General features: G+C 49.8%; 1 protein-coding gene across 1 annotated transcript; it reads right to left on the bottom strand.

Moving 5' to 3' along the window:
- Positions 1-3016: 3016 nt before the first annotated feature.
- LOC144605155 (uncharacterized) lies at positions 3017-9228 on the bottom strand. Its single transcript, XM_078420229.1, has 2 exons — positions 9207-9228; positions 3017-5104 (listed from the first exon to the last, which is right to left on the bottom strand). Exon 2 carries the CDS (start codon positions 5098-5100, stop codon positions 4573-4575), a length of 528 nt encoding a protein of 175 aa, XP_078276355.1. The 5' UTR covers positions 5101-5104; positions 9207-9228; the 3' UTR covers positions 3017-4572.
- Positions 9229-24637: the final 15409 nt, after the last annotated feature.

Raw genomic sequence — 24637 nt, forward strand, 5'->3', positions numbered from 1 at the left:
GTCCTCTGGTTCTCGATTCCCCAACTCTGGGCAGGTTCAGAGAATGTCATCATGAATCCTACTGAGTTGCAATAAGGTGACCCATTGTTTCACCCACAGGAACATGGGACTGCAGAGATGGATAGGATTCATGGTCCTTGTGGAGATGGTGTGGCAAGTCTCCGGAACTGGAACAGGTCCGATCGCCAGAGAATGGGGAGAGGAAGCAAACTTGCCCGGGTGGAAGACACGGGTGCCTCGGCAAGGCAATGAAGATCTTCCAGCATGCACGGACAGGGCAGGTTCTCACAGACATCACCTTGCAGCGAATGGAGAGAAGGTGCTGGTCTCATCTGTGGGTGGTTCTGTTACGCTGCCCTGTGAACTATCCACAGATTATCCTCGAATGTGGTTTGTTGAGTGGAAAAAAGACGGTGTGCTCATTGCCACTTATTATCCTAGATTGTTTGAGGGTTACAGGGGGTCTGATGTCCGCTGGAAGTTCGTGCATGAATCCGTCCATTGGTTGCGTGACGCCTCGTTGCTCCTGACAGGCGTACAAGAGAAAGATGAAGGGATGTATTCTTGCGTCTGGTCCAATAAGCTTAATATCAAATGTGAAGTATTGACCCGGCTGATAGTGAAGTGAACCCTCCCCCTGGTTCAGCAGGGCCCAGCCCAGGGACAGTAACAAAGTCTGGTTTAGTTTAGTTTAGTTTAGTTTAGTGCAGATGTACAACCGGGAAACAGGCCCTTCAGCCCACCGAGTCAATGGGGACCCGTGAACATCCCATATACCAGTTCTATCCCACACACTAGATACAATTTACACAGAACAATTAACCTACAAACACGCACGTCTCCGGGATGTGGGTCGAAACCAGAGCACCCGGAGGAAACCCACACGGTCAAATTGAGAACGTGCAAACTCCGTATAGACAGCACCCGGGCAATGGAGAGGGTGAATGCACAGCGTCTTTTACCAGGGTACGGGAATCAAGAACCAGCGGACGTAGGTTTAAGGTGAGAGGGGCAAGATTTAAAAGGAACCTGAGCTGCAACTTTTACACTCAGAGGGTGGTGGGTGCATGGAACAAGCTGCCAGAGGAGGTAGTTGAGGCTGGGACTACAACAACATTTAATAGACACTTGGATAGGTACATGGATAGGAATGGTTCTATGGGGATATGGGCCAAATGTAGTGAAATGGGATTAGCTTAGATGGGGTATATGGGTCAACACTGGCTAGTTGGGCTGAATGGCCTGTTTCCGTGCGTTATGACTCTATGACACTAAGCAGGGAATAGTAAAGGTATAAAGGTGAGTGGCATGGAAGGTGTGAGGTGAACAGTCCCTGCTTGCATCCGGAAATGTAACATTCATGGAAATAAACTCTCTTCTGCCTGCCCTGAAGACAGACGGTGTGAGCGATTCTTTGTGTGCCAGCATTGAGTTGGGTGTGAACTTTGTGCAACTCTTGCACACTGCGGGCAACATCGCCAGGTTCCATGAGCTGTGTCCGTTTTTGGTCATGACCCACAAGGAAGGGACAACATGTTGAAAATCAGGAGTCTGCAGGTGTTGAGAACAGGAACAAAAGTAAAGGGGAATGTGGGAGACACACAGTGGGTCGGGCAGCATCTGTGGGGGAGCAACAGAGGCAACGTTTCAGAATGAAGATCCTTCAACGGAACCGAGCAAGAGAGGATGTTTGTCGGTGAAGTTGGGTGAATCACAAGGTCTCAAGTGTCAAGAGTCAAGAGTATTTAATTGTCACAGGTACGGACAATGCAGCAGCAGAACAGGCTTGGAAACACCAGACTCATAGATAACATTTAATAAACAATTCAATTCATTAATATCCCTAATACTAGTGCAACAAAGCCCAATGTCCTTAGTGTGACTAAAGACAGTCCATGGTTCATGGTTTAGTTACTGTTGTGGAACATAGAACAGTACAGCACAGGAACAGGCCTTTCAGCCAACAATGTCTGTGCTGATTTCCAATTTCTGTCCTGCCCTTAAATATACCTGGACTATCTCCGACATCTCCCTCCCGTTTCTGGACCTCATCATCTCCATCACAGGAGACAGACTAGTGACGGACATTTACTATAAACCCACAGACTCGCACAGCTATCTGGACTACACTTCTTCCCACCCGGTCCCCTGCAAAAAGTCTATCCCCTACTCCCAATTCCTCCGTCTATGCCGCATCTGCGCCCGGGATGAGATGTTTCACACTAGGGCTTCCGAGATGTCCTCGTTCTTCAGGAAACAGGGCTTCCCCTCCTCCATTATAGATGAGGCTCTCACTAGGGTCTCTTCTACATCCCGCAGCTCCGCTCTTGCTCCCCCTCCCCCCACTCGCAACAAGGACAGAATCCCCCTCGTTCTCACCTTCCACCCCACCAGCCAGCGGATCCAACATATCATCCACCAACATTTCCGTCACCTACAACGGGACCCCACCACTGGCCATATCTTCCCATCCCCTCCCTCCCCTCTCTGCGTTCCGCAGAGACCGTTCCCTCCGTAACTCCCTGGTCCACTCGTCCCTTCCCACCCAAACCACCCCAACCTCGGGCACTTTCCCCTGCAACCGCACGAGATGCAACACCTGTCCCTTTACCTCCCCCCTCAACTCCATCCAAGGACCCAAACAGTCTTTCCAGGTGAGACAAAGGTTCACCTGCACCTCCTCCAACCTCATCTATTGCATCCGCTGCTCTAGATGTCAACTTATTTACATCGGCGAAACCAAGCACAGGTTCGGCGATCGCTTCACTGAACACCTGCGCTCTGTCCGCATTAACAAAACTGATCTCCCGGTGGCCGAGCACTTCAACTCCCCCTCCCATTCCCAGTCTGACCTTTCTGTCATGGGCCTCCTCCAGTGCCATAGTGAGGCCCACCAGAAATTGGAGGAACAGCACCTCATATTTCGCCTGGGCAGTTTGCAGCCCAGTGGTATGAACATCGACTTCTCCAACTTTAGATAGTTCCTCTGTCCCTCCCTTCCACTCCTCCTTCCCAGATCGCCCTCTATCTTCCTGGCTCCACCTATATCCTTCCTTTGTCCCGCCCCCCTGACATCAGTCTGAAGAAGGGTCTCGACCCGAAACGTCACCCATTCCTTCTCTCCCGAGATGCTGCCTGACTTGCTGAGTTACTCCAGTATTTTGTGAATAAATGTCTGTGCTGAACATGATGCCAAGACCAACTCTTATCCGCCTGCACATATCTCCATCGCTCCATTCCCTGCATTTCTGTGCGCCTATCCACAAGTCTCCTAAATGCCACTATTGTATCAGTCACCACCACCACCCCTGGCAGCGTGTTCCAGGCACCCACCACACCTTCCTGTGAAAACGTTACCCATCAGATTCCTATTGAATCATTTCCCCTTCTCTTTTAACCCTCTGGTCCTCAATTCCCCTGCTCTGGCATCTACTTGTTGTATTCCTCTCATGGTTTAACACAAATCTATAAGATCACCGCTCATCCTCCTGCGCTTTTAGGTGTAGACTCTCGTCCTAGACTCTCACACTAGTGGAAACATTATCTTATCTGCACCTCTTCCAGCTTGGCAACAGCGTTCCTGAAAACTAGTGACCACTAATGTGGCCTCACTAAAGTCTTGTATAACTGTAACATGACTTCCCAACTGCTATACTCAATACTCTAACTAATTAAGGCCAATGTGCTGAAAGCTTTTTGACCACCCAATCTACATGTGACGCTAATGTAAAGGAACGATGTACCTGCACTTAGATCCCTCTGCTCTACGACACTCCCCAGAGCCGCACCATCCACTGTGCAGTTAATGTACCCTCTGCTTCCTTCCAAGAAGTCAATTTTCTATCCATTCATATAAGATTATTAAGGGGTTGGACATGTTAGAGGCAGGAAACATATTCCCAATGTTGGGGGAGTCCAGAACCAGGGGCCACAGTTTAAGAATAAGGGGTAGGCCATTTAGAACGGAGATGAGGAAAAACTTTTTCAGTCAGAGAGTTGTAAATCTGTGGAATTCTCTGCCTCACCTTTATACCTTTACTATTCCCTGCCTAGTGTCCTAGAGTCATACCGCATGGAAACAGGCCCTTCAGCACAACTAGCCCGTGCTGACCCATATACCCCATCCAAGCTAGTCCCATTTCACTACATTTGGCCCACATCCCCATAAAACCATTCCTATCCATGTACCTATCCAAGTGTCTATTACATGTTGTTGTGGTACCAGCTTCAACTACCTCCTCTGGCAGCTCGTTCCATGCACCCACCACCCCCTGAGAGTAAATGTTGCCACTATCTGTACGGAGTTTGCACGTTCTCACTGTGACCGAGTGGGTTTCCTCCGGGTGCTCCGGTTTCCTCCCACATCCCAGAGACGTGAGTGTTCGTAGGTTAATATGTCTGTGTAAATTGTCTGTAGTGTGTGAGATAGAACTAGTATAAGGGGTGATCACTGGTCCCCGTTGACTCTGTGGGCCGAAGGGCCTGTTTCTCTGCTGTACCTCTGAACTAAACTAAACTAGACTAGACCTTGCTACTGTCCCTGGGCTGGCCCCTGCTGAACCGGGGGGGGTTTCACTCCATTAACAGCGAGGTCTCTACTTCACATTTCCCTTGACTAGAGGTGGTCCAAACGCAGGAATACACGGCTCCATCGTTCTCTTGTGTCCTTGTCAGGAGCAGCGAGGCGTCCCGATTCAGGTGCACGTTTTGATGCACGAACCTCCAGTGGACATCAGACCCTTGATAATGTGCGAAGGTCTTATCATTATATTCGGCAATGGGAACACCATCCTTCCTCCATGAAACAGAGCTCACTTGACCGTAATCTTCGGATATTTTACAGTACAGCATAAAAGAACCACCCGGAGATGCAACAACCACATGATATCTAACTGTAAAAGTCTGATCACTGTCAGAATCTGGCTTGTTCGTGCATCCTGGAAGCCGTTTATCGTTGCCTTGCCGAGGCACCCGTGCGTTCCACCCGGGCAAGTTTGCTTCCTCTCCCCAATCTCTGGCGATCGGACCTGTTCCAGTTCCGGAGACGTGCCACACCATCTCCACAAGGACCATGAATCCTATCCATCTCTGCAGTCCCATGTTCCTGTGGGTGAAACAATGGGTCACCTTATTGCAACTCAGTAGGGTTCATGATGACATTCTCTGAACCTGCTGCCACCACACTGGGCAATGTCGCTGGGCAGCTTCCTCAGCTCACCGCCTGCTTTATTTTAAGTTGCTTTGATCTGTCGTGGACCAACGACATTGCAGTGGCAGCCAAGGAGGCACCAATGCATCTACTGCCTCAGGAGACTGAGGAAATTCGGCATGTCTCCAATGACTCTCACAGACCGTCTACAGATACACCACCGAGAGCAGACTGTCGCCTTGCATCACAACTCGGTTTGGGATCAGCTCTGAGCCCAAGACCACAAGAAATCGCAGAGAGTTGTGGATTGAGCCCAGTCCATCACACAGACCACACTCCCCACCATTGACTCGATCTACACTTCACGCTGCCTCAGAAAAGCAACCAACAAAATCAAAGACTTGTCCCACCCCGGTCATTCCCCCTTGTCAGTGGATCGCCAACTTCCTGACAAACAGGAAGCAGCATGTGAGGCTGGGAAAGCACATCTCGGACCCGCAGACCCTCAGCATAGGAGCACCACAAGGCTGCATACACTCCCCTCTCCTTTACTCTCTCTACACCAATGACTGCAACTCCACAGACTCCTCTGTCAAGCTTCTCAGGTTTGCAGACGACACAACCTTGATTGCACTGATCCAGGATGGGGAGGAATCTGCCTACAGACGGGAAGTGACACAGCTGGCATCCTGGTGCCTTTGTAACAATGGTTTATGTTTTATTCTTAACTGTTTCCTGTATGTCGTGTTGTTACTTGCGAGCGGAGCACCAAAGGCAAATTCCTTGTGCGTGTACATACTTGGCAAATACATTTATTCAATTCTAATCAAATTATCCAATTCAATTCAAATCTATTCAAATTCTCCCTGGTCCTGCCTAAGTACAGAAGCGCAGGCAATGAGGGTCAGGAGAAGCCGGGAGTCGGTATAAAAGGAGCGAGCGATGGCAGGAGATGTGAACAAGACCGGCCCCGTCACCCTACTGTGGAGACTCCGGAGCTGGTAACCACCCCTGTGGATCCTTCAAGGGGCTGTGAGTGATGGGGGTGGGATTGTCTCTGTTCACTGTTTCCCCAGTTCACAAGCCTGGTAGCAGAGGGGAAGAAGCTGTTCCTGAGTCTGGTGGTGCGCGCTTTCAAGCTTCTGTACGTTCTGCTGGACAGGATCAGCTAGAAGGAGGAATGACCGGGGTGGGACAAGTGAGAGGGTCATAGAGTCAAACAGTGCTGAAACAGGCCCTTCAAGCATCCCCGCACATTAACCGGACAGCAGGGAAACAGGCCTTTCGGCCCATAGTCAATGGGGACCAGTAATCACCCCATATACCAGTTCTATCCCACGCACTAGATACAATTTACACAGACCAATTATCCTACAAACACGCACGTCTCTGGGATGTGGGTCGAAACCGGAACACCCGGAGGAAACCCACACGGTCACAGTGAGAATGTGCAAACTCCGTATAGACAGCACCCGGGCAATAGAGAGGGTGAATGCGCAGCGTCGTTTACCTAAGGTACAGGCATCAAGCACCAGGGGACGTAGGTTTAAGGTGAGAGGGGCAAGGTTTCAAAGGAACCTGAGCAGCAACATTTACACTCAGGGGGTGGCAGGTGCATGGAATGAGCTGCCAGAGGAGGTAGTTGAGGCTGGACCACAACAACATGTAATAGACACTTGGATAAGTACATGGATAGGAATGGTTTTATGGGGATGTGGGCCAAATGTAGTGAAATTGGACTAGCTTGGATGGGGTATATGGGTCAGCACGGGCTAGTTGTGCTGAAGGGCCTGTTTCCATGCGGTATGACTCTAGGACACTAGGCAGGGAATAGTAAAGGTATAAAGGTGAGTGTCGTGGAAGGTGTGAGTGTGGATCGCATGCAGTGAGGTGAACAGTCCCTGCTTGCATCCGGAAATGTAATATTCATGGAAATAAACTCTCTTCTGCCTGCCCTGAAGACAGACGGTGTGAGCGATTCTTTGTGTGCCATAATTGAGTTGGGTGTAACAATAGACAATAGACCATAGGTGCAGGAGTAGGCCATTCGGCCCCTCGAGCCAGCACCGCCATTCAATGTGATCATGGCTGATCATTCTCAATCAGTACCCCGTTCCATCCTTCTCCCCATACCCCCTGACTCCGCTATCCTTAAGAGCTCCATCGAGCTCTCTCTTGAATGCATTCAGAGAATTGGCCTCCACTGCCTTCTGAGGCAGAGAATTCCACAGATTCACAACTCTCTGACTGAACTTTGTGCATCTCTTGCACACTGCGGGCAACATTACCAGGTTCCATGAGCTGTGTCCATTTTTGGTCATGACCCACAGGGAAGGGACAACATGTTGAAAATCAGGAGTCTGCAGATGTTGAGAACAGGAACATAATTGAAGTGCAATGTGGGAGACACACAGTGGGTCGGGCAGCATCTGTGGGGGAGCAACAGAGGCAACGTTTCAGAATGAAGATCCTTCAACGGAACCGAGCAAGAGAGGATGTTTGTCGGTGAAGTATGGTGAATCACATGGTCTCAGGTGTCAAGTGTGTTTAATTGTCACAGGTACGGACAATGCAACAATGAACCCTTACCTGCAGTAGCAGAATAGGCTTGGAAACACCAAGACTCACAGATAACATTTAATAAACAACAATTCAATTCATTAATATCCCTAATACTAGTGCAACAAAGCCCAATGTCCTTAGTGCGACCAAAGACAGTCCATGGTTCATAGTTTAGTTACTGTTGTGGAACATAGAACAGTACAGCACAGGAACAGGCCTTTCAGCCAACAATGTCTGTGCTGAACATGAACTCTTATCCGCCTGCACATATCTACATCCCTCCATTCCTTGCATTTCCATGCGCCTATCCACAAGTCTCCTAAATTCCACTATTGTATCTGTCCCCACCACCCCCCCTGGCAGCGTCTTCCAGGCACCCACCACCCTCTGTGTAAAATAGTTGCCCTGCGTATCTCCTTTAAACTTTGCCCTCTCACCTTAAAACTGTGCTCTCTAGTTGTTGACATTTCCATCCTTAGAGTCATAGAGTGATACAGCGTGGAAACAGGCCCTCCGGCCCAACTTGCCCACATCGGGCAAGGTTGAAAAGCTGAACAAAAGTGGAGTTGCTGCGGCTGGTGCGATGCCAGTCAGTGATGAAGCAAGCTCCAGGGCATCTGGTCAGATCTAAGTCCTAGTGCCCATGTCACGCACAGGTGTGACCACAGCAACTGCACCTCAGCACTAGGGCCAGTGAGCATGAGGTGAGATGACAAATATAGACAATAGACAATAGGTGCAGGAGGAGGCCATTTGGCCCTTCGAGCCAGCACCACCATTCAATGTGATCATGGCTGATCATTCACAATCAGTACCCCGTTCCTGCCTTCTCCCCATACCCCCTGACTCCGCTATCCTTGAGCTCTATCTAGCTCTCTCTTGAATGCATTCAGAGAATTGGCCTCCACTGCCTTCTGAGGCAGAGAATTCCACAGATTTACAACTCTGACTGAAAATGTTTTTCCTCATCTCCGTTCTAAATGGCCTACCCCTTATTCTTAAACTGTGGCCCCTGGTTCTGGACTCCCCCAACATTGGGAACATGTTTCCTGCCTCTAACGTGTCCAACCCCTTAATAATCTTATACGTTTCGATAAGATCTCCTCTCATCCTTCTAAATTCCAGTGTAAACAAGGCTAGTCGCTCCAGTCTTTCAACATATGACAGTCCCGCCATTCCGGGAATTAACCTAGTAAACCTACGCTGCACGCCCTCATGGGCTCCCCCCTTTCCCCCCTTTCCCCCCACCCACTCAATCCACTCCCTCCCACATTCCACCTCCCTCAGCCACTCCATCCCCCACTCACCCTTCACCCACTCCATTCCCCCTTCCCCCCCCACATCACCCCTTCCCTCTCCCACTCCATCCCCCCCCGGGTCCAGCAACCCTACCGATCCGTGCCACCGTTAGTGTGCGGGGAGCTTCATCCGGGACCGTGGCGAGGGCAGCAAGCCCTACCGAGCCGTCGAGCCTCTGGCGGAGAAAGCCACTTACCTGTGCCCCGAGGGGCGGCGGTTGGGGCCTGGCGGGAAATGGACTACACCTCCCGGCGGGCAGCGCGAAATTGGACTACACCTCCCGGCGGGCAACGCGAAATTGGACTACACCTCCCGGTGGGAAGCGCGAGTTATGACTACTCCTCCAGGAAGGGAAGCGTGATTAAGACTACACCTCCCGGCGGGCAGCGCGAAATTGGACTACACATCGCGGCGGGTAGCGCGGCAGCGAGAGGCGCGCACAAGATGGCGGAGCGGGAGGAGAAGGAGCGCGAGCGCCATTTTTGTGGAGTCGTTGACGACGCCATCGGTTGAAGGGAGCGCTGGTTAACCATGTTATCTATGAGTCTGGTGTTTCCAAACCTGTTCTGCTGCTGCAGGTAACGGTTCATTGTTACATTGCCGGTACATGAGACAATTAAACACACTTGACTCTAGACACTTGAGACCATGTGATTGACCCAACTTCACCCTCTCTTGCTCGGTTCTGTTTGAAGGATCTTCATTCTGAGGCATTGCCTCAGTGGCTCCTATAATGATCGGACCAGACGCAAGAATACATCCCTTCATCTTTCTCTTGTGCGCCTGTCAGGAGCAACGAGGCGTCCCGCTCCCCATCTTCCCATAGATGTCTCGATGCACGAACCTCCAGCGGACATCAGACCCCCTCTAATCCTCAAACGTTCTCCCATTATATCTGTCAGAACCTGCCCTGTCCGTGGACAAACCATGTTGACTATCCCTAATCAGCCCTCGTCCATCTAATAACCTTATCCCTCAGAATATTCTAGTAACTTTCTGACCACAGATGTTATGCCCATGGGGTCTACATTTGTCATCTCACCCCATGCTCACTGGCCCAAGTGCTGAGGTGCAGTTGCTGTGGTCACACCTTTGCGTGACATGGGCACTAGGACTTAGATCTGACCAGATGCCCTGGAGCTTGCTTCATCATTGACTGGCATCACACCAGCCGCAGCAACTCCACTTTTAGTCTAGTTTAGTTTAGAAATACAGTGGGGAAACAGGCCCTTTGGCCCCTCGGACCAGCCATCCCAGCACACTAATGCTATCCTACACCCACTAGGGACAGTGTACTATTTTACTGAAGCCAATTAACCTACAAACCCGCACGTCTTTGGAGTGTGGGAGGAAACCAGAGCACCCGGAGAAAACCCACGCGGGTTCAAAGCCTCCATTATTGTCCATGTCCCCAAAAAGACAAGGATCATTGGCCTTAATGATTACAGGCCTGGCACACTGACCTTTGTGGTCATGAAGACCTAAGAAAGACTTGTGCTGGCCCAGCTGAAAAACATCACAAGCCCCCTGCTGGACCCTCAGCAGTTTGCATACCGGGCTGTGGTCACACCTGTGCGTGACATGGGCACTAGGACTTAGATCTGACCAGATGCCCTGGAGCTTGCTTCATCATTGACTGCCATCGCACCAGTCGCAGCAACTCCACTTTGGTTCAGCTCCTCAACATCTGTTGCTCCCCCACAGATGCTGCCCGACCCACTGCGTATCTCCCACATTCCCCTTTACTTATGTTCCTGTTCCCAACATCTGCAGACTCCTGATTTTCAACATGTTGTTCCGCCCCTGTGTGTCATGATCATAAATGGACACAGCTCATAGTCCGCCTTAACCTACTTGATCTCCCGGTGGCTCAGCACTTCAACTCCCCCTCCCACTCCCAATCTGACCTTTCTGTCCTGGGCCTCCTCCATTGTCAGAGTGAGGCCAAGCGCAAATTGGAAGAACAGAACCTCATATTTCGCTTGGGTAGTTTACACCCCAGCGGTATGAACATTGACTTCTCTAACTTCAGATAGCCCTTGTTTCCCCTCTTGATCCCCTCCCCCTTCCCAGTTTCCCCACTAGTCTTACTGTCTCCGACTACATTCTATCTTTGTCCCGCCCCCTCCCCTGACATCAGTCTGAAGAAGGGTCTCAGCCCAAAACGTCACCCATTTCTTCTCTCCAGAGATGCTGCCTGACCCGCTGAGTTACTCCAGCATTTTGTGTCTACAGCTCATAGAACCTGCCCGCAGTGTGCAAGAGTTGCACAAAGTTCACACCCAACTCAATGCTGGCACACAAAGAATCGCTCACACCTTCTGTCTTCAGGGCAGGCAGAAGAAAGTTTATTTCCATGAATGTTACATTTCCGGATGCAAGCAGGGACTGTTCACCTCACTGCATGCAATCCACACTCACACCTTCCACGCCACTCACCTTTATACCTTTACTATTCCCTGCTTAGTGTCAGTCATAACGCACGGAAACAGGCCCTTCAGCCCAACTAGCCCATGTTGACCCATATACCCCATCTAAGCTAGTCCCATTTCACTACATTTGGCCCACATCCCCATAAAACCATTCCTATCCATGTACCTATCCAAGTGTCTATTAAATGTTGTTGTGGTACCAGCTTCAACTACCTCCTCTGGCAGCTCGTTCCATGCACCCACCACTCCCTGAGAGTAAATGTTGCCACTATCTGTACGGAGTTTGCACGTTCTCACTGTGACCGAGTGGGTTTCCTCCGGGTGCTCCGGTTTCCTCCCACATCCCAGAGACGTGAGTGTTCGTAGGTTAATATGTCTGTGTAAATTGTCTGTAGTGTGTGAGATAGAACTAGTATATGGGGTGATCACTGGTCCCCGTTGACTCTGTGGGCCGAAGGGCCTGTTTCTCTGCTGTACCTCTGAACTAAACTAAACTAGACTAGACCTTGCTACTGTCCCTGGGCTGGCCCCTGCTGAACCAGGGGGGGGGTTTCACTACATTGAAAGTCAGGTCTCTACTTCACATTTCCCTTGACCAGAGGTCAAGTCAAGTCAAGTCAATTTTATTTGTATAGCACATTTAAAAACAACCCACGTTGACCAAAGTGCTGTACATCTAATTAGGTTCCAATAGAAAAAAAATGAAAAACATACAGTAGCACGCAAACAGTTCACAGCGCCTCCTCAATGAGCCTCAAATGCTAGGGAGTAGAAATAGGTTTTGAGCCTGGACTTAAAGGAGTCGATGGAGGGGGCAGTTCTGATGGGGAGAGGGATGCTGTTCCACAGTCTAGGAGCTGCAACCGCAAAAGCGCGGTCACCCCTGAGCTTAAGCCTAGACCGCGGGATAGTGAATAGCCCCAAGTCGGCCGACCTGAGGGACCTGGAGTTAGAGAGGGGGGTTAGAAGATTTTTGATGTAGGGGGGGGGAATGTCCATTTAGGGCTTTATACGTGAATAGGAGGAGCTTGAAGTTGATTCTGTACCGTACAGGGAGCCAGTGGAGAGAGGCCAGAATCGGGGTGATGGGTCCCTTTTACGGGTACCCGTCAGGAGTCTCGCTGCGGCGTTTTGGACCAGTTGCAGGCGGGACAGGGAAGATTGGCTGATCCCAGTGTATAGGGAGTTGCAGTAGTCTAGGCGGGAGGAAATGAAAGCGTGAATGATTTTTTCTGTGTCGTCGAATTGGAGGAAAGGTTTGATTTTAGCTATGGTTCGAAGTTGGAAGAAGCTGGCTTTTACCACAGCGTTGACTTGCTTATCAAATTTTAATGCAGAGTCAAATATCATGCCGAGGTTTTTGACATGCGGTTTGACTAGGCAGGATAGACTTCCAAGACTGCCTGTTATCAATTTGATGGAGTCGGGGGGGGGGGGGGGGGGGGGGGCGCGCGAATAGGATGACCTCAGACTTGGAGGAAGTTCTGTGCCATCCAACATTTTATGTCCTCAAGGCAGTGTAAGAGGCTGTTTAAATTTGACTGGTTGTTGGGTTTCAGGGGGAGGTAAAGCTGAGTGTCATCGGCATAGCAGTGGAAAGAAATGCCGTGCCTTTGAATGATTTGGCCAAGGGGGAGCATGTATAGAGAGAAGAGAATGGGGCCTAGGATGGAACCTTGTGGAACTCCGCAGGAGAGGCTAGCTGGAGCAGAGGAATAACTGCCTATGTTGATGGCGAAACTCCTATCTTTGAGGTACGAAGCGAACCAGCTCAGGGCAGTGCCATCAATGCCAACCGCGTACCGGAGACGGTCAATAAGGATGGTGCGGTCCACTGTATCGAACACTGCGCTGAGGTCGAGAAGGAGATGGTCCAAACGCAGGAATAAATGGCTTCATCGTTCTCTTGTGGCCTTGACAGGAGCAGCGATGCGTCCCGATTCAGGTGCACGTTTTGATGCACGAACCTCCAGTGGACATCAGACCCTTGATAATGTGCGAAGGTCTTATCATTATATTCGGCAATGGGAACACCATCCTTCCTCCATGAAACAGAGCTCACTTGACCGTAATCTTCGGATATTTTATAGTACATCGCAAGAGAACCACCCGGAGATGCAACAACCACATGATATCTAACTGTAAAAGTCTGATCACTGTCAGAATCTGGCTTGTTCGTGCATCCTGGAAGCTGTTTATCGTTGCCTTGTCGAGGCACCCGTGCCTTCCACCCGGGCAAGTTTGCTTCCTCTCCCCATTCTCTGGCGATCGGACCTGTTCCAGTTCCGGAGACGTGCCACACCATCTCCACAAGGACCATGAATCCTATCCATCTCTGCAGTCCCATGTTCCTGTGGGTGAAACAATGGGTCACCTTATTGCAACTCAGTAGGGTTCATGATGACATTCTCTGAACCTGCTGCCACCACACTGGGCAATGTCGCTGGGCAGCTTCCTCAGCTCACCGCCTGCTTTATTTTAAGTTGCTTTGATCTGTCGTGGACCAACGACATTGCAGTGGCAGCCAAGGAGGCACCAATGCATCTACTGCCTCAGGAGACTGAGGAAATTCGGCATGTCTCCAATGACTCTCACAGACGTCTACAGATACACCACCGAGAGCAGACTGTCGGCTTGCATCACAGCTCGGTTTGGGATCAGCTCTGAGCCCAAGACCACAAGAAATCGCAGAGAGTTGTGGATTGAGCCCAGTCCATCACACAGACCACACTCCCCACCATTGACTCCATCTACACTTCACGCTGCCTCAGAAAAGCAACAAAATCAAAGACTTGTCCCACCCCGGTCATTCCCCCTTGTCAGTGGATCGCCAACTTCCTGACAAACAGGAAGCAGCATGTGAGGCTGGGAAAGCACATCTCGGACCCGCAGACCCTCAGCATAGGAGCACCACAAGGCTGCATACACTCCCCTCTCCTTTACTCTCTCTACACCAACGACTGCAACTCCACAGACTCCTCTGTCAAGCTTCTCAGGTTTGCAGACGACACAACCTTGATTGCACTGATCCAGGATGGGGAGGAATCTGCCTACAGACGGGAAGTGACACAGCTGGCATCCTGGTGCCTTTGTAACAATGGTTTATGTTTTATTCTTAACTGTTTCCTGTATGTCGTGTTGTTACTTGCGAGCGGAGCACCAAAGGCAAATTCCTTGTGCGTGTACATACTTGGCAAATACATTTATTCAATTCTAATCAAATTATCCAATTCAATTCAAATCTATTCAAATTCTCCCTGGTCCTGCCTAAGTACAGAAGCGCAGGCAATGAGGGTCAGGAGAAGCCGGGAGTCGGTATAAAAGGAGCGAGCGATGGCAGGAGATGTGAACAAGACCGGCCCCGTCACCCTACTGTGGAGATTCCGGAGCTGGTAACCACCCCTGTGGATCCTTCAAGGGGCTGTGAGTGATGGGGGTGGGATTGTCTCTGTTCACTGTTTCCCCAGTTCACAAGCCTGGTAGCAGAGGGGAAGAAGCTGTTCCTGAGTCTGGTGGTGCGCGCTTTCAAGCTTCTGTACGTTCTGCTGGACAGGATCAGCTAGAAGGAGGAATGACCGGGGTGGGACAAGTGAGAGGGTCATAGAGTCAAACAGTGCTGAAACAGGCCCTTCAAGCATCCCCGCACATTAACCGGAAGTCTCCGGAACTGGAACAGGTCCGATATCCAGAGAATGGGGAGAGGAAGCAAACTTGCCGGGTGGAAGGCACGGGCGCCTCGGCAAGTCAATGAAGATCTTCCAGCATGCATGGACAAGCCAGGTTCTGACAGACATCACCTTTCAGCGAATGGAGAGAAGGTGCTGGTCGCATCTCCGGGTGGTTCTGTTACGCTGCCCTGTGAAATATCCACAGATTTCCCTGTGCTCCCATATGTTGTTTGGAAAAAAGACGGTATTAACATTGCCAGTTTTAGCAGCAGTTGGTTTTCGATTTACAGCGGGGCTAATGTCCGCTGGAAGTTCATCAATTGGTTGCGTGGTGCCTCGTTGCTCCTGACATGCGTTAAAGAGAAAGATGAAGGGATGTTTTCTTGCGTTTGGTCCAATGGTATTAATCCCGAATGTGAAGTATTGATCCGGCTGAGAGTGGAGTGAAGCCTCCCACTGGTTCAGCAGAGCCCGGGCCAGGCACAGTAGCAAAGTCTAGTCTAGTCTAGTTTAGTTCAGAGGTACAGCAGGGAAACAGGCCTTTCGGCCCATAGTCAATGGGGACCAGTAATCACCCCATATACCAGTTCTATCCCACGCACTAGATACAATTTACACAGACCAATTATCCTACAAACACGCACGTCTCTGGGATGTGGGTCGAAACCGGAACACCCGGAGGAAACCCACACGGTCACAGTGAGAATGTGCAAACTCCGTATAGACAGCACCCGGGCAATAGAGAGGGTGAATGCGCAGCGTCGTTTACCTAAGGTACGGGCATCAAGCACCAGGGGACGTAGGTTTAAGGTGAGAGGGGCAAGGTTTCAAAGGAACCTGAGCAGCAACATTTACGCTCAGGGGGTGGCAGGTGCATGGAACGAGCTGCCAGAGGAGGTAGTTGAGGCTGGACCACAACAATAGACACTTGGATAAGTACATGGATAGGAATGGTTTTATGGGGATATGGGCCAAATGTAGTGAAATTGGACTAGCTTGGATGGGGTATATGGGTCAGCACGGGCTAGTTGTGCTGAAGGGCCTGTTTCCATGCGGTATGACTCTAGGACACTAGGCAGGGAATAGTAAAGGTATAAAGGTGAGTGTCGTGGAAGGTGTGAGTGTGGATCGCATGCAGTGAGGTGAACAGTCCCTGCTTGCATCCGGAAATGTAATATTCATGGAAATAAACTCTCTTCTGCCTGCCCTGAAGACAGACGGTGTGAGCGATTCTTTGTGTGCCATAATTGAGTTGGGTGTAACAATAGACAATAGACCATAGGTGCAGGAGTAGGCCATTCGGCCCCTCGAGCCAGCACCGCCATTCAGTGTGATCATGGCTGATCATTCTCAATCAGTACCCGTTCCATCCTTCTCCCCATAACCCCTGACTCCACTATCCTTAAGAGCTCCATCGAGCTCTCTCTTGAATGCATTCAGAGAATTGGCCTCCACTGCCTTCTGAGGCAGAGAATTCCACAGATTCACAACTCTCTGACTGAACTTTGTGCATCTCTTGCACACTGCGGGCAACATTACCAGGTTCCATGAGCTGTGTCCATTTTTGGTCATGACACACAAGGAAGGGACAACATGTTGAAAATCAGGAGTCTGCAGATGTTGAGAACAGGAACATAATTGAAGTGCAATGTGGGAGACACACAGTGGGTCGGGCAGCATCTGTGGGGGAGCAACAGAGGCAACGTTTCAGAATGAAGATCCTTCAACGGAACCGAGCAAGAGAGGATGTTTGTCGGTGAAGTATGGTGAATCACATGGTCTCAGGTGTCAAGTGTGTTTAATTGTCACAGGTACGGACAATGCAACAATGAACCCTTACCTGCAGCAGCAGAATAGGCTTGGAAACACCAAGACTCACAGATAACATTTAATAAACAACAATTCAATTCATTAATATCCCTAATACTAGTGCAACAAAGCCCAATGTCCTTAGTGCGACCAAAGACAGTCCATGGTTCATAGTTTAGTTACTGTTGTGGAACATAGAACAGTACAGCACAGGAACAGGCCTTTCAGCCAACAATGTCTGTGCTGAACATGAACTCTTATCCGCCTGCACATATCTACATCCCTCCATTCCTTGCATTTCCATGCGCCTATCCACAAGTCTCCTAAATTCCACTATTGTATCTGTCCCCACCACCACCCCTGGCAGCGTCTTCCAGGCACCCACCACCCTCTGTGTAAAATAGTTGCCCTGCGTATCTCCTTTAAACTTCGCCCTCTCACCTTAAAACTGTGCTCTCTAGTTGTTGACATTTCCATCCTTAGAGTCGTAGAGTGATACAGCGTGGAAACAGGCCCTCCGGCCCGGCTGGTGCGATGCCAGTCAGTGATGAAGCAAGCTCCAGGGCATCTGGTCAGATCTAAGTCCTAGTGCCCATGTCACGCACAGGTGTGACCACAGCAACTGCACCTCAGCACTAGGGCCAGTGAGCATGAGGTGAGATGACAAATATAGACAATAGACAATAGGTGCAGGAGGAGGCCAGTTGGCCCTTCGAGCCAGCACCACCATTCAATGTGATCATGGCTGATCATTCACAATCAGTACCCCGTTCCTGCCTTCTCCCCATACCCCCTGACTCCGCTATCCTTGAGCTCTATCTAGCTCTCTCTTGAATGCATTCAGAGAATTGGCCTCCACTGCCTTCTGAGGCAGAGAATTCCACAGATTTACAACTCTGACTGAAAATGTTTTTCCTCATCTCCGTTCTAAATGGCCTACCCCTTATTCTTAAACTGTGGCCCCTGGTTCTGGACTCCCCCAACATTGGGAACATGTTTCCTGCCTCTAACGTGTCCAACCCCTTAATAATCTTATACGTTTCGATAAGATCCCCTCTCATCCTTCTAAATTCCAGTGTAAACAAGGCTAGTCGCACCAGTCTTTCAACATATGACAGTCCCGCCATTCCGGGAATTAACCTAGTAAACCTACGCTGCACGCCCTCATGGGCTCCCCCCTTTCCCCCCACCCACTCAATCCACTCCCTCCCACATTCCACCTCCCACATTCCACCTCCCACCTCCCTCAGCCACTCCATCCCCCACTCACCCTTCACCCACTCCATTCCCCCTTCCCCCCCACATCACCCCTTCCCTCTCCCACTCCATCCCCCCCGGGCCCAGCAACCCTACCGATCCGTGCCACCGTTAGTGTGCGGGGAACTTCATCCGGGACCGTGACGAGTGCAGCAAGCCCTACCGAGCCGTCGAGCCTCTGGCGGAGAAAGCCACTTACCTGTGCCTGGCGGGAAATGGACTACACCTCCCGGCGGGCAGCGCGAAATGGGACTACACCTCCCGGCGGGCAACGCGAAATGGGACTACACCTCCCGGCGGGAAGCGCGAGTTATGACTACTCCTCCAGGAAGGGAAGAGTCATTAAGACTACACCTCCCGGCGGGCAGCGCGAAATTGGACTACACATCGCGGCGGGTAGCGCGGCAGCGAGAGGCGCGCACAAGATGGCGGAGCGAGAGGAGAAGGAGCGCGAGCGCCATTTTTGTGGAGTCGTTGACGACGCCATCGGTTGAAGGGAGCGCTGGTTAACCATGTTATCTATGAGTCTGGTGTTTCCAAGCCTGTTCTGCTGCTGCAGGTAAGGGTTCATTGTTACATTGCCGGTACATGAGACAATTAAACACTCTTGACTCTAGACACTTGAGACCATGTGATTGACCCAACTTCACCCTCTCTTGCTCGGTTCTGTTTGAAGGATCTTCATTCTGAGGCATTGCCTCAGTGGCTCCTATAATGATCGGACCAGACGCAAGAATACATCCCTTCATCTTTCTCTTGTGCGCCTGTCAGGAGCAACGAGGCGTCCCGCTCCCCACCTTCCCATAGATGTCTCGATGCACGAACCTCCAGCGGACATCAGACCCCCTCTAATCCTCAAACGTTCTCCCATTATATCTGTCAGAACCTGCCCTGTCCGTGCGCCCTGGAAGACCTTCATTGCCTTGCCGAGGCACCCGTGCCTTCCACCCGGGCAAGTTTGCTTCCTCTCCCCATTCTCTGGCGATCGGACCTGTTCCAGTTCCGGAGACTTGCCACACCATCTCCACAAGGACCATGAATCCTATCCATCTCTACAGTCCCATGTTCCTGTGGGTGAAACAATGGGTCACCTTATTGCAACTCAGTAGGATTCATGATGACATTCTCTGAACCTGCCCAGAGTTGGGGAATCGAGAACCATAGGACAGGGGTTTAAGGTGAGGGGGGAAAGATTTAACGGGAAACTGAATGGTAGCTTTTTTACACAGAGGGTGGAGGGTGTATGGAACGAGCTGCCAGAAGAGGTAGTTGAGGCAGGGACCATCACAATGATTAAGAAACAGTTAGACAGGTACATTGATAGGACAGGATTAGAGGGATGAAAGCAGGCAGGTGGGACTAGTTTTGATGGGACAAGTTGGTGGACGCGGGCAAGTTGGGCCGAAGGTCTCGCTGTATGACTCTATAACTTAGGGCAGCACGGTGGCGCAGCGGTAGAATTGATGCCTTTCAGCGACTGCAGCGCCGGAGCCCCGGGTTCGATCTCGACTACGAGTGCTGTTTGTACGCAGTTTGTATATTCATAGAAACATAGAAAATAGGTGCAGGAGTAGGAATTTTCGGTCCTTCGAGCCTGCACCGCCATTCAATATGATCATGGCTGATCATCCAACTCAGTATCCCGTACCTGCCTTCTCTCCATACCCCCTGATCCCTTTAGCCACAAGGGCCACATCTAACTCCCTCTTAAATATAGCCAATGAACTGGCCTCAACTACCTTCTGTGGTAGAGAATTCCACAGATTCACCACTCTGTGTGAAAAAAAACTTTCTCATCTTGGTCCTAAAAGACTTCCCCCTTATCCTTAAACTGTGACCGCTTGTTCTGGACTTCCCCAACATCGGGAACAATCTTCCTGCATCTAGCCTGTCCAACCCCTTAAGAATTTTGTAAGTTTCTATAAGATCCCCCCTCAATCTTCTAAATTCCACCGAGTACAAACCGAGTCTATCCAGTCTTTCTTCCTATGAAAGTCCTGCCAGCCCAGGAATCAATCTGGTGAACCTTCTCTGTACTCCCTCTATGGCAAGAATGTCTTTCCTCAGATTAGGAGACCAAAACTGTAAGCAATACTCCAGGTGTGGTCTCATCAATGCCCTGTACAACTGCTGCAGAACTTCCCTGCTCCTATACTCAAATCCCCTCGCTATGAATGCCAACATACCATTCGCTTTCTTCACTGCCTGCTGCACCTGCATGCCTACTTTCAATGACTGGTGTACCACGACACCCAGGTCTCGTTGCATCTCCCCTTCTCCTAATCGGCCACCATTCAGGTAATAGTCTACTTTCCTGTTCTTGCCACCAAAGTGGATAACCTCACATTTATCCACATTATACTGCATCTGCCATGCCTTTGCCCACTCACCTAACCTATCCAAGTCACGTTGCAGCCTCCTAGCATCCTCCTCACATCTAACACTGCCCCCCAGCTTCGTGTCATCCACAAACTTGGAGATGTTCCTCCCACACTCCATAGACGTGCAGGTATGTAGGTTAAAAGGATTGGTAAATGTAAAAAAAATTGTCCCTCGTGGGTATGGGGATCGTGTTAATATGCGGGGATGCTTGAAGGGCTTGTTTCCGCGCTGTATCTCTAAACTAAACTTGTCCCACCCCGGTCATTCCTCCTTCTCCCTGGTCCCGTCGAGCAGAAGGTACAGAAGCTTGAAAGCACGCACGCCAGACTCAGGAACAGCTTCTTCCCCTCTGCTATCAGGCTTCTGAAGTGATGGAACAATGAACAGAGACAATCCTACCCCAATCACTCACAGCCACTCGAAGGATCCACAGGGTGTTTACCAGCTCTGGAGTCTCCACAGAAGGGTGACGAGGCCGGTTTTGTTCGCATCTCCTGCCATCGCTCGCTCCTTTTATACCGACTCCCGGCTTCTCCTGACCCTCATTGCCTGCGCTGCCGCACTCTCAACCAATCACTGCCTCCCACGGAGCATTGGCCGGAGTCAGCCGCCACCTCTCCTCCCTCTGCCAAACGTGTCGTCGTTGCATCAGCCGTTAACGTTTATCAAGAACAACGCCATCCCAGCTGCCAGCGGCCAGCCAGGCGCCCCACACATCCTGCTTGTGTCTCCACCAAGTCTCTCTCATAACTATCATATCTGCCTCCACAGCACATGGTATTGGGGGTAGGGTATTGACATTGTTAGAGAATTGGTTGGCAGACAGGAAGCAAAGAATTGGAATTAATGGCTCCTTTTCAGAAAAGCAGGCAGTGACTAGTGGGGTGCGGCAAGTATCGGTGCTGGGACCCCAGTTATTTACAATATATATTAACGATTTAGATGAAGGAATTCATTGTAACATTTCCAAGTTTGTGGGTGACGCAAAGCTGGGTGGCAGTGTGAGCTGGGAGCAGGATGCTATGAGGCTGCAGGGTGACTTGGATAGGTTGGGTGAGTGGGCAGATACAGTTTAATGTGGCTAAATGTGAGATTATCCACTTTGGTGGCAAGAACAAGAAGGGAGATTATTATCTGAATGGTGTCAGATTAGGAAAAGCGGAGGTGCAACGAGACCAGGGTGTCCTTGTTCATCAGCCGGTGAAAGTAAGCATGCAGGTACAGCAGGCAGTGAAGCAAGGTAATGGCATGTTGGCCTTCATAGCAAGAGGATTTGAGTTTAGGAGCAAGGTGATCCTACTGCAGTTGTACAGGGCCCCAGTGAGACCACACCTGGATTATTGTGTGCAGTTTTGTCTCCTAATTTGAGGAGGACATTCTCGATATTGAGGGAGTGCAGCGTAGGTTCACCAGGTTAATTCCCGGGATGGCGGGACTGACATATAGAAACATAGAAAATGGGTGCAGGAGTAGGCCATTCGGCCCTGTGGCAGAGAATTCCACAGATTCACCACTCTCTGTGTGAAAAAAAACTTTCTCATCTCGATCCTAAAAGATTTCCCCCTTATCCTTAAACTGTGACCCCTTGTTCTGGACTTCCCCAACATCAGGAACAATCTTCCTGCATCTAGCCTGTCCAACCCCTTAAGAATTTTGTAAGTTTCTATAAGATCCCCCCTCAATCTTCTAAATTCCAGCGAGTACAAGCCGAGTCTATCCAGTCTTTCTTCATATGAAAGATCTGCCATCCCAGGAATCAATCTGGTGAACCTTCTCTGTACTCCCTCTATGGCAAGAATGTCCTCAGATTAGGAGACCAAAACTGTACGAAATACTCCAGGTGTGGTCTCACCAATGCCCTGAACAACTGCTCCTATACTCAAATCCCCTCGCTATGAATGCCAATATACCATTCGCTTTCTTCACTGCCTGCTGCACCTGCATGCCTACTTTCAATGACTATTTCTGGGGCTACCTCCTTAAGCACCTTAGGGATGCAGCCTTTCTGGCCCTGGGGATTTATCGGCCTTTAATCCATTCAATTTACCTAACACCACTTCCCGACTAACCTGGATTTCACTCAGTTCCTCCATCTCATTTGACCCCCGGTCCCCTGCTATTTCCGGCTGATTATTTATGTCTTCCTTAGTGAAGACAGAACCAAAGTAGTTATTCAATTGGTCTGCCATGTCCTTGCTCCCCATGATCAATTCACCTGTTTCTGACTGCAAGGGACCTACATTTGTTTTAACTAATCTTTTTCTCTTCACATATCTATAAAAGCTTTTGCAGTCAGTTTTTATGTTCCCTGCCAGTTTTCTTTCATAATCTATTTTCCCTTTCCTAATTAAGCCTTTTGTCCTCCTCTGCTGGACTCTGAATTTCTCCCAGTCCTCTGGTAGGCTGCTTTTTCTTGCTAATTTGTATGCTTCATCTTTTGTTTTGATACTATCCCTAATCTCCCTTGTTAGCCACGGATGCACTACCTTCCCTGATTTATTCTTTTGCCAAACTGGGATGAACAATTGTTGTAGTTCATTCATGCGATCTTTAAATGCCTTCCATTGCATATCCACCGTCAACCCTTTAAGAATCAATTGCCAGTCTATCTTGGCCAATTCACGTCTCATGCCCTCAAAGTTACCTTTCTTTAAGTTCAGAACCGTTGTTTCTGAATTAACTAAGTCACTCTCCATCCTAATGAAGAACTGAACCATATTATGGTCACTCTTGCCCAAGGCGCCACGCACATCAAGACTGCTAACTAACCCTTCCTCATTACTCAATACCCAGTCTAGAATAGCCTGCTCTTTTCCTCTGTCCCTCTCTTCCCCTCCCCCTTCCCAGTTCTCCCTCTACCTGACTCCACCTATGTCCTTCCTTTGTCCCGCCCCCCCTGACATCAGTCTGAAGAAGGGTCTCGACCCGAAACGTCACCCATTCCTTCTCTCCTGAGATGTTGCCTGACCTGCTGAGTTACTCCAGCATTTTGTGAATAAATACCTTCGATTTGTACCAGCATCTGCAGTTATTTTCCTACACTTGTGTGTGCGTGATCACTCTAAGCAAATCTAAATTAAACCCAACTCAACTAAACTAATCTAAAGGCAACTCCATGACACTTTAGTTCACTGCTCCGACCTGTTAAAATATTCTGGATTGTAACAAGTAAGTGCAGTTCACTTTGACTTGGGATACAAATAATAATCGATCCATACCGTTAATGTTGAGGAAGGTTTTCAATGTGTTGATCAAAGGATAAACACCATCTTTACTTCTTGTTCCACTGAAGTCATCAAGATCTAGAGACCACAACATGGCTCCCCCAAAGTGGGCCTGGGGAAAAGGGTGGTAAACCATGACCGGAAAGTGTCCTTTGTTGAGGAGCCTTTTACACAATAAAATACATTAATATAATATATAAAGAGCAAAAGAATTCAATAAATGAAAGAGAACAATACGAGTGTGAAAAGCCAACGACCTTAATGCAACCCAAGACAGTCCATGGAAGTTCATCGTTAACCTCAATGTTGTGCAGTGTTCAAGAGCCCGAAGTATTGATCTAGTTACTGCCATCATTGGCCGAAATCATTTAAAAAGGGGATTGAGCCACTTGATCTCCTCAACTTGGTCAAAAAGGCCCAATTCAAAATGTAATCGCTACTCTACATTCAACCCAACCTGCGCGAGATAACCACTTCTGAGGTATTTTGCGCAGTAATCAACCAGAACCAGAGTCAGCCGCGACTAATCCCGCCGCTCCGGCCACTCAGATTGTTTCTGTTTCTGTTTTCTGCTGCACAACTGCCAACAGCTGGGCAATCTCGTGCAGGTTTTGCGCATGTGGGTACTTGTTGCAAAAAGGTAATTTAGATTTTTATTTGGGCAAGTTTGGTGAGATGATCCATGTCCAAGCTGTCCAGTTGTTGATTGAGCATAAACTGTGGTGCCAGTGATGTGGTGGTGCCGTGGAGTGGCTGGGACATCCGGCCCGATGGGGGGCCAGAGTGAGACGTGGTGGAGACACAAGCAGGATGTGTGGGGCGCCTGTCTGGCCGCTTGCAGCTGGGACGGCGTTG

Source organism: Rhinoraja longicauda, chromosome 24, assembly GCF_053455715.1.
Source record: "Rhinoraja longicauda isolate Sanriku21f chromosome 24, sRhiLon1.1, whole genome shotgun sequence".
NCBI classification, from domain to species: Eukaryota; Metazoa; Chordata; class Chondrichthyes; order Rajiformes; family Arhynchobatidae; genus Rhinoraja; species Rhinoraja longicauda.